At 55.0% G+C, this 14,456-nt stretch overlaps 3 protein-coding genes across 3 annotated transcripts; 2 read left to right on the top strand and 1 right to left on the bottom strand.

The window, feature by feature from the left end:
• Positions 1-2,796: 2,796 nt before the first annotated feature.
• On the top strand, positions 2,797-6,485 carry TRIREDRAFT_71380 (uncharacterized protein; the record flags this gene model as incomplete). The annotated part of the gene is made up of 2 exons (XM_006961698.1): positions 2,797-5,897; positions 5,955-6,485. 2 exons carry the CDS (start codon positions 2,797-2,799, stop codon positions 6,304-6,306), a joined length of 3,453 nt encoding a protein of 1,150 aa, XP_006961760.1. The 3' UTR covers positions 6,307-6,485.
• A 163-nt stretch (positions 6,486-6,648) lies between these two features.
• On the bottom strand, positions 6,649-7,517 carry TRIREDRAFT_53815 (uncharacterized protein; the record flags this gene model as incomplete). Its single annotated transcript, XM_006961258.1, has 2 exons — positions 6,649-7,266; positions 7,449-7,517. 2 exons carry the CDS (start codon positions 7,515-7,517, stop codon positions 6,649-6,651), a joined length of 687 nt encoding a protein of 228 aa, XP_006961320.1.
• A 5,498-nt stretch (positions 7,518-13,015) lies between these two features.
• TRIREDRAFT_54128 (IlvA, threonine dehydratase) lies at positions 13,016-14,291 on the top strand (the record flags this gene model as incomplete). Its single annotated transcript, XM_006961697.1, has 3 exons — positions 13,016-13,355; positions 13,426-13,715; positions 13,776-14,291. The coding sequence occupies 3 exons, from the start codon at positions 13,016-13,018 to the stop codon at positions 14,289-14,291; spliced, it is 1,146 nt and encodes a 381-aa protein (XP_006961759.1).
• Between the last annotated feature and the right edge of the window lie 165 nt (positions 14,292-14,456).

Below are 14,456 nucleotides of genomic sequence, written 5' to 3'. Positions count from 1 at the left end.
CTGAGCTCTGTGGCGTTGACCTGTATTGGCGGAGAAAGTGCCGTACTGAGCTCGGCAGATGCAACACAGTCCGTGGTTGTCAGCCCAAAGCATCCGCATCCGATGCAAGATGGGAAACCAAACTCTGGTGACATGCCTCGTGGAATTCTTATCAGACATGTGATGTCAATAGTAATACCCATTGCTATGGGATGGGTGCCGGACACCAGAAAACAATAAGCATAGCGTCGTATCAACGATCCCACTCTTCCGTGGACAAACAATGACAGTATGGGATTATGTCGGCGGATTCGTTGGTTGTGTCTGTGAGTCGTCAAGTGCTTCAATGAATGGCCGAGAGGAGGCTCAGCATCAGTATCCTGGCATTTCCCACTTCTTCTTTGAGAAACGGGCAGTGGATAAAAGATGAAATGTCATAGCGCGCCATTCCGGGATCCGGCCCGCCGGAACGGGAAGTGTTCCCAAACACACAAAGAAAGTGTTGCTTCTGCTGACTTGGGTGCTCGGGGCATTGACGCAGTCATCAACCAGTTGTAAACCCATGTCAACCTGGGGATAAGGGCAAGAAACGACCTTCTAGAGAGTGCTTGTCACGGGTTTGCCGCGACATGTAGAGCCAATCATAGAGTTTGATGGACTTTGGCCTGCCGCTGGCCAGTTTGAATATCTCGAGTTTAGCCACCCTCACCGCATGTTGTTTCGGACGAATCATGGCAAAGACCGGAGCATTGGTGCCGCCGACGTGGTTTTTCGCCGCAGCTGTTGTGGTTGTTGAACCAACACATAGCGTTTGGGCAACACTGTCACTTCTGCAAGGCGACAAAAGCGGTATGTCGCTCCCAGCATGCAACTGTCGTATCAGGCCCGCAACAGAGAGCTTTGCTCCATGCGCGTACAGTAGCAGAAATGCCATCAGAACTCCGTTCGTGGAGTGGCTTTGGTGGCGGAAGAGGTCAGATACAGCACAATTTGACATCCTGGCTGACGAGACCTCTCCTCTCCTAGGGCTGCATGGATTGATCAGTTCTCTATCAAAGTGGGAGTCGACGGGACATGGTGCCCTTGAAGGTCGTACTTGTCACTGAAGCACGGGCCTTTGCATCTCTTCTCCAGCTTCTTTGCAGTCCCAAGCCCGGCCGGCTGCTGGGATCCAAGCGGAATCCACCGCGCCAACATGCTTGTCGACCAGGTCCTCCGTAGCGATGCGGGTCTGAGGCCCGCCATTGGGCGTGGATGGAGGGCTAGCAGCGACTAGGCGCGAGTCGACGATGCAAAGTCGACTCTCGGGCGCGATGGCGAAGATGTTGACGACATGATTCTGGGCTGTGCCTGAGTGATGACGATGATTCGGACAGAATTCGAGTACGAGGAGATGGATTGCAGTATGTTCCTAAAAGCTGAAGAGAGCAAGACACAAGGTAATTGGGCAATTAGCCAGGCAAGTACCTGATGTATGGACGCCACGTGCCGCTGCGGGTTGTGCCTGCCTCCTGCTTCTGTTGAGAAGTCCAGGGATGCGCCGTCATTCGCCAGACACGTGCAGCGATGGAGTGGCGGATCCACCAGCGAACAGAAGGATACCTTGCAGGAACCTTGAAGGATTGCAGGATTTCGTGAGATGTCGTCGGATAGGACTTCTATACCACAAATTGCTGGTACCTATGCAGACGCAGGAAGAAGGAATCGGTCTGCACTTTGGTTCGCCTCTGCGGATGCTTGTGTTACGGCAATTATGCGCCAGGAAATTTTGAAAAGGAGAGCTGCAGCTACAGGTACTACATTCAAGGTTGAAGGTGTACTTGATTGAGCAGCAAACTCGGGAATCCTTGTACTTGTACCTCCCACCGCACCTTGCCCGCCTTATCGGGTTCGTACTCGTATCAATTTTCTCGCCCCGAAAAAACGAGGGACGGAAATCGAAATAAACACCGACAGCGGCAGCCTCACTAGTGAAATTCATTTCATCATCCACCGAGCTTTTTGATCCAACCACTTGAGGCTCTGGACAAATCACATCTCCCAATTGCCCTCCCGCTCGCATCTGATTCGATCGACATCGCTTCAGTGCCCCACGATCAACCAACTCGGATCGCCCGTTAAGGCCAAGCGCTCCAGACCGCGACCCCCATATACTACCCCATTAGGCCACCGCTTTGGAGAGGTTTAATTTGCACCAGTTTGCTATCTGCATTCTGGGCCTCTTTTTTTCCCATCAGGGGGACCTGCAGTGGCCATAATTTTCCCTTGCTCGCCCGCTTCTTTTCTCCCCGTCGACATTAAAGAGAAGGGGACCGCTGCCGGCTTCATTCCTTTCCTTCCTTCTCCCCCATCTGCTGCTTCTTAGAGGCATCCCAGGCGCTGTGGCTGAGCTGTCCTACGCCCTCGTCACTCTTTGTCAAGCCGGATCATCGTCAATTGCTGTCAGCATCCTATTGTTCTCGAGGAGCTCAGCACTGCCGTTGGCACTCCTTCGCCGCCACCACTCCGAATACGGCAATCCTGGCAACAAGGCTGGCCCGGCGCTTTCAACAGCAGGCCAACGTTCGTCATCAGGTGAGTCTGGATCTTACGGCACAGCTGAGGCCTTCTTTTTGCTCTATAAAGCAATCCCCATGTCCGCCCTGTTCCTCTCCCCTCCCACGTCCACGAGACTCTTGACATTTGTACTGTTGCGAGATGCTTACAAGCGGACGCGGGCACTAGACCGCACAGGTACCGATCTAGTCGACATCGTACGACGAGACTTGCCAATGGAATAGCTGCAAGCCCGGCAACGAAGCATATCCCGTCTACACCATGAATCCCTCCACGCTGCTCCCCAGCCGCTTTCGCGGGGAGCCTGCTCCGACCCAGGCTCCGGCCCCATCGCGTCTGAACAAGCGGATCACGCCTGTGCTCCAGTTCCTGGCCAAGGTGGCTTGTTCCCATCCTATACATACCATTGGTGTCATTGCTCTGTTGGCCAGCACCTCCTACGTTGGCTTGCTCCAGGAGACCCTGCTCGGCAACACTGCCAGCGTGAGCAAGGCGGAATGGGCGTCGCTGGCCGAGGGCAGCAGAGACTTGATAGCCGGTCCCGAGACGGGCTGGAAGTGGCAGAACGTGGAACAGAACTCTGAGACTCTAGAAGGAGTCGACCACCTTGCCCTCTTGACTCTCGTCTTCCCAGAGATTGTCTCAACGGACTCGGCTGTTGCTGCCCCCCATGCCCACGCTGTGCAAACTCCCCAGAACCTCTCCATCACCGCCCTGCCTGCCACGATCAACTCCTTTGCCGCCTACGCGGGTGACAGCGTTTTGGCGTACTCTCTGCCCTATGAGCAGGCACCCGAGTTCGTCGCTGCTGTACAGGAGATCCCCGTCGAGAATGCCCAGGAGATCGAGACTCAACATGGCCGTGAGAAGAAGATGTGGATCATGAAGGCTGCCAAGGTCGACGTGGGCAATAACCTCGTGCGGCGAGCTCGCGAGTCCTGGTTCAACTTCCTTGACCTTCTGAAGAACGCTGGTGGTTTGGACATTACCATCATGGTCTTGGGCTATCTCGCTATGCACCTCACGTTCGTCTCTCTGTTCCTATCCATGCGCCGCCTGGGTTCCAACTTCTGGCTGGGCATGACCACGCTCTTCTCTTCTACTTTCGCCTTCCTGTTCGGTCTGGCGGTTACCACTAGTCTTGGTATCCCCATCAGCGTGCTTCTGCTCTCCGAGGGTCTTCCTTTCCTCGTCGTCACCATTGGCTTTGAGAAGAACATTGTCCTTACGAAGGCTGTGTTGAGCCATGCCATCGAGCACCGCGCTCAGGAGACGAAGAAGGGCAAGCAGGTCAAGCAGGAGAATGTCATCTCCTACGCCGTCCAGGCTGCCATCAAGGAAAAGGGCTACGACATCGTTCGCGACTACGCCATGGAAATCTTTGTCCTGAGCCTCGGCGCCGCCTCCGGCGTGCAGGGCGGCCTCCAGCAGTTCTGTTTCCTGGCCGCTTGGATCCTCTTCTTCGACTGCATCCTGCTCTTCACCTTTTACACCGCCATCCTGAGCATCAAGTTGGTCATCAACCGCATCAAGCGCCACGTCGAGATGCGCATGGTTCTCGAGGCCGACGGCGTCAGCCGCCGTGTTGCGGAGAACGCCGCCGCCAGTGCTGATGGCCCGACCTCCAAGGAGAATTCGCTCTTTGGCAAGAACGTCAAGAGCACCAGCGTTCCCAAATTCAAGGGCTTGATGGTTTCTGGCTTCATCCTTGTCAACCTCATCAACGTCATCACGATTCTGTTCCGCAACGGCGCTTCTTTCTCCAACATCCGTTCGCTCGTGGGCGGCCTCAGCGGTGTTGTTTCTACGCCCCCCATTGACCCGTTCAAGGTTGCCTCCAACGGACTCGACGCCATCTTAGACATGGCCCGGGCCAAGGGCTCCGCCGTTTTGGTGAGCATCATCACACCCATCAAGTATGAGCTTGAGTATCCTTCTGTTCACTACGCCCTGCCTTCGGCCACGGAGCCCTCTGAGGGTGAGCTTTTCGGCGTTGGAGGCCGCGTCGTCGGTGGCATCCTCAGCAGTCTCGAGGACCCTGTTCTCTCCAAGTGGATTGTGGCCGCTCTCGCCCTCAGCGTCGGACTCAACGGCTATCTCTTCAATGTGGCCCGATGGACCATCAAGGACCCCAACACTCCCGACCACCAGATTGACCGCAACGAGCTTGCCCGCGCCCAGCGCTTCAACGACACTCCTACTGCCACCCTGCCTCTTGGCGAATACGTGCCCCCCACTCCCCAGCAGACTCAGCCGGCCACTCCTGCCATTACGGATGACGAGAGTGACACTGAGGCCAAGAAGCCCAAGGTGGAGGCTGAGAACCGCAGCTTGGCCGTCCTGGAGAAGATGCTTGCCGAGAAACGCGTGGCCGAGATGACGGACGAAGAGGTTGTCGAGCTGTCGATGCGCGGCAAGATTCCCGGCTATGCCCTCGAAAAGACCCTCAAGGACTTTACCCGTGCTGTCAAGGTTCGCAGGACCATCATCTCTCGTACCCGAGCCACTTCCGAGATTACCAGCGTTTTGGAGAACTCGAAGCTGCCTTACCGCCACTATGACTGGGAGCGCGTGTTTGGAGCCTGCTGTGAAAACGTCATTGGTTACATGCCCATTCCCGTTGGTGTCGCCGGTCCTCTTGTCATTGATGGACAGAGCTTCTTCATCCCCATGGCCACTACCGAGGGTGTTCTTGTCGCCAGTACCAGCCGAGGCTGCAAGGCCATCAACTCCGGAGGCGGCGCTGTGACTGTTCTGACTGCTGACGGTATGACCCGAGGACCTGTTGTTAGCTTCGAGACTCTGGATCGCGCCGGTGCTGCCAAGCTGTGGCTCGACTCTGAAGAGGGACAAACCGTGATGAAGAACGCGTTCAACTCGACCAGCCGATTCGCCCGACTGCAGACGATGAAGACCGCTATTGCCGGCACCAACCTGTACATCCGCTTCAAGACGACAACCGGTGACGCCATGGGCATGAACATGATTTCCAAGGGCTGCGAGCACGCTCTGAGCGTTATGCAGAACGAGGCCGGATTCGACGACATGACGATTGTCTCCCTTTCTGGAAATTACTGCTCGGACAAGAAACCGGCTGCCATCAACTGGATCGAAGGCCGTGGCAAGAGTGTTGTCGCCGAAGCCATCATTCCCGGCGAGGTCGTCAAGAGCGTCCTCAAGACGGATGTCGACTCTCTGGTTGAGCTCAACACGTCCAAGAACATGGTTGGATCTGCCATGGCTGGCTCGATCGGTGGCTTCAACGCCCACGCCGCCAACATTGTCGCCGCCATGTACCTCGCCACTGGCCAGGATCCCGCACAGGTCGTGGAGAGTGCCAACTGCATTACCATTATGAAGAAGTGAGTCCCCTACTTGTTCCCTCCTTGAGATCCGACAGCATGCTAACTATCGTCCAGTCTCCGTGGCTCTCTCCAGATCTCCGTGTCTATGCCCTCTCTGGAAGTCGGTACTCTTGGCGGTGGCACCATCCTCGACCCCCAGGGGTCCATGCTGGAGCTGCTCGGCGTCCGAGGATCCCACCCCACCAACCCAGGCGATAACGCCCGCCGCCTTGCTCGCATCATTGCGGCAGCCGTGCTTGCGGGTGAGCTGTCTCTCTGCAGCGCCCTCGCCGCCGGCCACCTGGTCAAGGCTCACATGGCGCACAACCGAAGCGCCGCACCTTCAGGGGCTCCCTCAAGAGCGATGACCCCGGCTCCCTCGTCAGCATCACTGGCCATGTCCAACGGATCTGCGGTTCGGAGGTAAAAAACAAAATATAACGATGAAATGGACATTTTTTCTCTTTACGTTGGGTAATGTGAAAGAAATCAAGCGCAGTAAAACGGGTCGGGTGTAGGTATTTACACGGAGTTTGTTCTTTGATTGGATGTAATGGGATCCGGGCAATGCACTGGCATGCTCCATAGACGATATATGCCTAGTATATAGAGTTGAAAAAGGCTGCGAATGGCAGATCTTAATACCCGCGGACAGTGTGCTTCGTCAATGTGTGTTCATCAATTGCGTGTATCAATTACTGTGCTTTCTGAGGGGGGTTCGCCGACACCATTTGAGAATTTGAGACTACCTTATCTGAAGATGTCACGATCACGCCAACCTTCGAACCCTTGCAATCTCCTCTCCATCAATACTCACAATCTTTACACCCTTCGCTTCAACCTTTTTCTTCCCTTCCTTCTCCCACGTGTCCTTCATCACAGGCCTCGTGCCCTCTTCCACAATAAACGTCTGGTATCCCTCCTCAGCAGCCGACTCCGCCGTGGATTTGACACAGTAATCCGCCGCCAATCCCACCACAAAGACATGCGTCACGCCATTCCTCCTCAGCGTGTCCCCTAACGAACTCACGCTCACCCGCATCGGATCCCAAAACGCAGAGTACATCTCGACCCTTGGGTCGAGTCCCTTGTCCAGCACCTCATCGATCTTATCGACGTCTAGTTCAGGCACGAGTTCCGCGCCTTTGGTTCCCTGGACGCAGTGTCGAGGCCAGAGGAGCGTGGTGTCGGATTTGGTTGGATCCGTGGGATGGGTGATTGTGTGGTATGATTGCAGGGGGACGGCGCCCGGGTGGTTGTCGGCGAAGGAGATGTGGTTTGGGGGGTGCCAGTCGCGAGTGGCGATCTTGAGGGCAAAGGGGAGGGTGAGGAGGGTGTTTATGACGGGGGCGATGGCGCGGCCTTGGGGGACTGCGAGGGAGCCGTTCTGGATGTTGGAGTGAGCAAATGGAGATGCTGAGCTTGCTTGGGGATGTACTGTTATGTTATATAATACAGACGCCTTTGGCGGAGAAAAAGAAATAGGAAGTAACAGAGAAATAGAGGAATAGAGGAGATCACGAGAGAGGAAATCATCGTGACGTGAGAGAGGAGCGTGTTGTAACTCACTGGAGGGCAAAAGTCTTCTTGGAAATCAACAATTATCAAGGCGGGTTTGAAGGCCGTTTCTGAAGCCATGATGGACGGTCTATAGATTTGCTGTCCTCTCAACCCACTATGAGATTAAGTTAATTAAGATCTGGTATGATTGTAATCTATACGGAACAAGTCCCGAGAACTAGGGAGCCTTTTGCCTTGAAGAGTGAAGAAGAAGAAGAGTGAGTGACTAATGTAGGTCGTTGAGGAGAGCCATGATATAATAAGGTACCATTCCATCGCCTCATACACGGGAGAGGTGCTTGGAGCGACCCCACTCCCAGCGTGGCTTATCGCTATGGCATGCGATAAGCCCGAATCAAAGTTGATGGCTTGCAGATGCAAACCTATCCACATAGCTCAATGATGGATTCTTCTCCATATCGGTTCAGAACTGAACCTCATTGCGGTGTCCGCCGAAAGCGGAAAACAGCATGGACAACAAATTCCAGCCGTGTCCCAGGTCTGCGAGAGGCGGCGAGAGGGATCATGTACTGCATCATCCAAGAGTCATCCCGGGTTAGGTAAGGTAAGGTACCTGAGGGTTAATAGGTAAACGTTGGTGATTCTATCGGTGGTTCTTGGAGGAAGGTGCGAGGCACAGTCTTGAACAAGGGAAGGATGGGCTGTTTTCCACAACACCACACAAACTTGCAACCTTCAAGCATCTTCAATGACAGTCTTGCAAAACGAACCAAGCTCGAAGCTGAGCTACCTCTTTACTCTTCACTTCGGTGGGCACTCTTGCAAAGCCGCTTTGAAGCATGATTTGACGATACCATCACATGTCTTTACAAAAGTCCTCCTGATTGCATGTGCAACCGCCCATCCAACGCCGTGCCATCTATGTGCAGACCAAGTCATCGACCCTTCCGCCAAACCACGCATCGTCAGGCTATCAGCGCTCTCGCATCACGGCGCCTTGTCCTTGTGCGACTCTCCCCTCCTTCTCCGCTGGCGAATGTTCCGTTTTACGCGCGCTCGCTTCCCCACGCGCCACCTATCATGCCTCTCATGCCTCTCGTGGCCCTTCGTCCTGTCGCGCCTACAGCTTGCCAGTCAGTGATGGATGGAGAATTGCGGAGTCTGCTAATGACATACATCAGGATCTGTCCCGTTTCAAGGCCCTCTTCAAGGTCAAGATGGGACTCACTATCAGCCGAGGCTTGTTCTGGTTTGAAGCGAGCCATGTCAGCCTCGCCTAGTCCCGCCAAACTGGGATTCAAGTCTGATGGATTCCGAAGGGTGTCTTTACTATCGTGCGTCTCGGCGAGTTCTGAAGTCTCCCCTGGAGATGCGGACATCGAGCAAGTCGGTGACCTCCGGGGGCCTCTCTCGTCACAATCTGTCGCTGTGCCGCGAGTGGCCCCTGCCTGAGAGGCATCGTTGCGGTCGATGTTGTGTATAATCTCGTCGAGATACTTCTTCACGGTGGCCCTGTTGGACCCCAGAGCCGGTACTCCGAGAGAAAAGCGCTCGTGGCACTGCTCTTCGGCCAGATAACGCTCCAGGCGAAGAACCGAAAGCGACGACGATGTACCGCTCGCGCCCGAATGCTCCTCTGCAGCGGATGGGTCATTCGCGGAGTAGGTACCGGGGAAATCGAGAGGAATCATCAAGAATGGCTCTTCCATCCTCGGGCCGTACGCCGTCCTCTGCTGCTGGTGTGCGGTATAGAGATCGGATCTGCTGAGCCTAAATGGTCAGACGTGAATCAGCAAAGGGCCATTCGCAAGGGACATGGGAGACAATGCTCACCTTGGAAATCGTCCGTTGTGGTCTTCCAGGCTGATACTGCTGTCACGGCTGGGTGTATCTCCTTGAGAGTTCTGATTCTCCATGCTGACGGAAACTTTGAGAGCTGAACCAGGGAATATCTCAAACGAACAGGACAAGCTTGGGGAAAGAGGCATCTCGGTGGGCTTCTTATCCCCCTTTTAAAGTGTCTGGACCGACTCGAGCAAGAGAGACGTGGCAGAGAAACTATCTCGTACAATAAAGACGGTCAACCGAGTCACGCCCGCTGGGTCGCGAACCAGACAGTCGCCTCTCCCAGGAACCTGGAACAAATTCGATGCGACATCAACCAGAATTCAGAACCAACAAGTCGCATCCCATGTGCCGATAATCACACCCCCCTGAAATTTTCCCCGGTTTCGCGAAACGCTCCTCCCAGGATGCTGTTTTCCTGATTCCCAACGCTGACCTGTATTCGGAACCAATACTCCAACCGCGGTGTACAGCTTCAAGGGAGGAAAAGCCACGCAAAGAAACGTTCAAGGAACCCTTGAGGAGGGAAAGCAAAGCCGAGCGTGGGGGGTGGCAGTAGGTAGGTATTGCAGGGCCTAAACTAATTGCTCTCTCCTTTCCTCTACTTTCTTTGCTTTTTCTCCGTTGTCCTGGGATTATTTGCTTTTCTTGGGCTTCACTTCTCGCTTGCTCTTGTTCTCCCGAAACTTTTCTCGACCAGCGGCGTACACGGCGCCGCGGTTCAACATCAGCAGGGAGAACAGACGAGGAACACTAAGAGGGAAAAGTGAGGCTGTGATGTCTCATTAAGCTTCCGACAAGTGGAACGGGAGAGGCCGGCAAGTTCACGCGAAGCGCCCAGAAAGAAGCGAACCCGGGGCGCGAATTGTCCAGCTGTGGCTTACGCAGGACAAGGAACATGAATGCAGAGAGCCGATGGGCCTGTAGGCAAGGAGGGGAGAACCAGCCCAGCATCCGGCGCAGAAGATCAAGCATCAAGCACTTACCTACTTACTTACCTACTTACTGCCTGCAGCTTGCAGCTGCGGCCGATCTGGAGCGCGAGCTGGATGAGCTGACAACGGGGCTTCTGATCCGAGCCTTTTCAGCCTCTCCTGACAGGTAGCACTCGTAGCTGGTCATTTCATACCAAGCAAGTCCCATCGTTGTCCCCGTGTCCCAGGACGATGGATGCACTAATGCAGCTTTCCTTGTCCTTTGTAGTATCCGCCCTTGACGGAGGCAGCAAAGGACTGGTTGTGAGGCCGGCATCGAGAAGGGCTTCCGGTGGGAATCGCGATGGCGGGCCACTGGCAATTCCCTGTGAATGCGACACCCGCCTGCACTCATATGCTGCTGATCCTGGTGAGGTGGTATTATAAGTTATCAGGTGTAGGAGGCTAATACTACCACAGACTGCTGGCAAAGGGGAGTGAAGGGGTGGGCTGGGCGGACACGGAGCGCGTCAGATGGGCGAGACAAGGATACGGGGACCTGGTAACGGGTGCAGGGGATGAACTCGGCAGGCCACGATGGCAGCATCCGATGCTACTGCGAATAACTCTGCCCACTCTCCATCTCTTGCCCGAGATATGCCTGGCTCCAGGTGCGAGATCTCGGCCTCGGTTGAGCTGACGAGACGAGACATGACGAAGGGCAGAAGCTGACGGCTTGGTTCCGCGGAGACGACACACGCTCATGGATGGTGAGAATCTTGCCAGCTGAGAGGGCTGCATGTCGCCTGAAGTGGACAGACTTGGCGTCCATCAAGGAGGCCATCATCTGCGAGCATCATGTACGTACAATCTTCGAGCAAAGACGAGACCCAACCGCCCTCGGAGCCAGTAGGAGGCATGGTGCTTCTTGTTTGCCGTCTACAAGTACAAGGCTCGCTGGGCTAGCTAGCTACTGACCGGTCAGCTCCGTATATTCATGGCCTCTGTTCCGCTCAAGACTGCACCCGCTCGTCCTTGGGCCACGAAGCAACCTCAGACGTGGGAGAGGGCAGAAGGGGGGTAACTAGCCGTTGCTGCAGGAGGGGGGGAATGACGGAGGCTGTTCCGTGCTAAGAGCCAACAGCACAAAAGCAGGCTGCTGATTTGACGATTCGGTCATGGGTCGAATCATTGGCGGCATGCCGTTACCGCCCTTGTCCCGGCTTGTGTCTCGATGTCCCCGGGCAATCATTTCGTTCGGCTCCAGTCTGCTGGTAGCTGTCGTTGGAACGCCTGCGATTGACGGTTGTGTTATTGACACCCTCCCCTGGCCGACCGTTGTGCTAGACCTTGAGCGGAGGACCTACGGCAGGCCGGGATACAATGTGATTTTCGCTTGGCAAACAAACCCCGTCAGTCCAGGGGCTTCGGAGGAGATAATCTGGCCAAAGTCTTTCAAAGGTCGGCTTTTGTTGGGCAAATATCTGAAGGGGATGGGAACAATATGACAAAGGGAGGACCTGTTGAGGCCGATACAGGGGGGATAGGGGACTCAACTGGCCCCGGAATCACTGAGTGGGCATTGACCACACAGCCGTCTGCGCCTTTACCATATCGACTGGGCTCCCATACCCTCTCGTCTCGAGCAGCTTGGGCTCGTGGGGGGGAAAACCGAGCAACGTGCTGTGCTTGAAGTGCGGCAGCCTTTTGACGTGGCCAGTCCAAAGCCGCAGGATTTGACGTTGATGCCCTTGTCATGCTGGATGCTGGGGATGCTGGCAGAGCTGAACCGATGCATTGAAATGACGTTGGGGTGGCGAGCTGATCAGGCTGGCGGTTTATGCAGCCCCCAAGATTTCTCCAAGATGCGCATGGTGGCTGCTTGAGGGGGGGATGCGGGAGAGGCGATCATGGAACGGGATTGGGAGATTGGGTTTCGATAGTTGGATTTTGCAGATGTGATGGGTAACATGTGGCTGGCAGCTTTGTTTGTGATGTTATTTCGATCTGGTGCATCTACACAAAGAAGAGCGCTGGTGCATCATCAAGGGTGGACGGGCTTGGGCACGGCTCAGCTGCTGCACGAGATGCCTAATCGAGAAGTGAAGGGGGGAAGACAGCCCACAGGGATCTTACAGCTCTGTCTCGACGCAGCAATTGTGCGTCTCGAACACGTTGATGTTCCAGTCCATGTTGTTTGTTTGCGTGTCTGACTCTTGGTTGGCCTCCCGGAAAGAAAGATGGAAGGTTATACTTGATTTCTTAGCAGAGCGCCAATTTTCAAGCGGTTTTGGAAAAGTTCCAACTTGACTACTGATCTATTTACGTAGCCACTGAGCTCAGTATCAGCACAAGTAGAAACTCTTGACTCTCACAGGTGGAAAATACCATGTCAAAAGAGCGAGAAGTCTGGAATTGAATAGAAACGGTTGAGTTGATGAGCGGGAGGGGGCTTCTAGAACGATTTGGTTGCCGCTATTCGAGCTACTAGACTACCCTATAGCCGGGTTGACACTTAGCGGGCGGGGTGATTCGGAGTGGATGATCCAGTAATCGATGTCTTGTGCGCGCCTTTTGAAGAGTCCAATTGACTTGACGCCATTCTCAAGACTGATGAGATGAGTGTCTGATGTGAATTTATATACCCTCAACTGTTGACATCCTCCCACTTCTCTTCTTATGTGAAGATTGTCTTTTTTCTTTTCGCACTTCACTTGCTATACAAGTCTCAACTCCAAAGACTCAGCACAAACACAAACACACCCCCAGAGAGAGAGAGAGAGAGAGAGAGAGAGAGAGAGAGAGAGAGAGCCAAAAGACTGGAGTCAAGACAACTTCACAACAACATCACCAAAAATGGCCGCCCTCTCAACAACCCTCCCGCTAACCCGCGACTCGGTCCTCCAAGCGCACAAAGTCATCCAGCCGCACGTCCACCGCACGCCCGTCGTGACAAACCAGACCCTGTCCCAGCTGGCCTCGACTCCGCGAAGCCCTCAGGACCTCGAGGGCACGCGCTTCGCCGGCCGAACCCCTGCCAAGCCCGTCCTCAGGCTGTGGTTCAAGTGCGAGAACCTGCAGCGCATCGGGGCGTTTAAGGTCCGGGGCGCATTTTATGCGCTTCATCGGTTGAGTGAGGAGCCGGGATGGGTGGAGGGGGGAGGCAAGGAGAAGGGCGTTGTGACGCATAGTTCTGGTGAGCTACCTATATTTTCTTTTATCATCCATGAGATGGAGTTGTCAATGCTGATAATATATATATATAGGCAACCATGCCCAGGCCTTGGCCCTCGCCGCAAGAGAAAACGGCATCGCAGCGCACATTGTCATGCCGCAAATCTCCATCCCCGCCAAAATCGCCGGCACAAAGGGCTACGGCGCAAACGTCATCTTCAGCGGCAGCACGAGTGTTGAGCGCGAGGCCGTCACGGAGCGCGTCATTGCCGAGACTGGAGCGCGCCTTGTGCCGCCGTATGATCACCCGGACATTATGCTCGGGCAGGGAACGCTGGGACTGGAGCTGCAGGAGCAGGTTGAGAGGAGCATTGCGGAGGGGGTGAATCCTGCTGGACAGGCGCTGAGGGGGGTGTATGAGGCGGCGGCACTGAAGAAGGAGAAGAAGAACAAGGAGCAGAAGAAGAGGGGTTTGGATGCTGTGATTGCGCCGTGTGGTGGCGGCGGGATGCTCTCTGGTGTCGCGCTGAGCTGCGAGGGGACGGGCATCAGGGTATTTGGTGCTGAACCCTCGTATCAGGGCGCCGACGATGCGAAACGAGGCTACGAGTCGGGCGAGCGCGTGCCGACGGTGTCTTCCCTCACGGTGGCGGACGGCCTGCGGACGCCCGTGGGGTTGCACCCCTGGAGCGTCATCTACGAGCGGCGCCTGGTGAGCGGCATGTTCAGCGTCACGGACGAGGAGATTCTGCGGGCCATGAGGCTTGTGTACGAGCGGATGAAGATGGTTGTCGAGCCGAGCGCGTGCGTGCCGCTTGCGGTGGCGCTGTTTGACGAGGACTTTAGGAGTCTTGCGGAGAGGGAGGGCGGAGAGGAGGGATGGGATTTGGGGATTGTGTTTAGTGGTGGGAATGTTGCTGTTGAGGCGCTGGGGAAGTTGCTCGCTGGAGACAAGTGAAGGAACTTGATGCTTTCTATACACAGGACCGGACTCATCTGCTCATCAGTTATATATATATATATATATATATCACATACTCAGTCTTCCACATATAGAGGTATATTTCATTATATATATATATATATATATATACAGGTTCAGTCACGATTTATAGAGACTCAG

This window comes from Trichoderma reesei (assembly GCF_000167675.1).
Source record: "Trichoderma reesei QM6a unplaced genomic scaffold TRIREscaffold_1, whole genome shotgun sequence".
Lineage (NCBI taxonomy): Eukaryota > Fungi > Ascomycota > Sordariomycetes > Hypocreales > Hypocreaceae > Trichoderma > Trichoderma reesei.
This window is presented reverse-complemented; position numbering and strand designations above follow the sequence as displayed.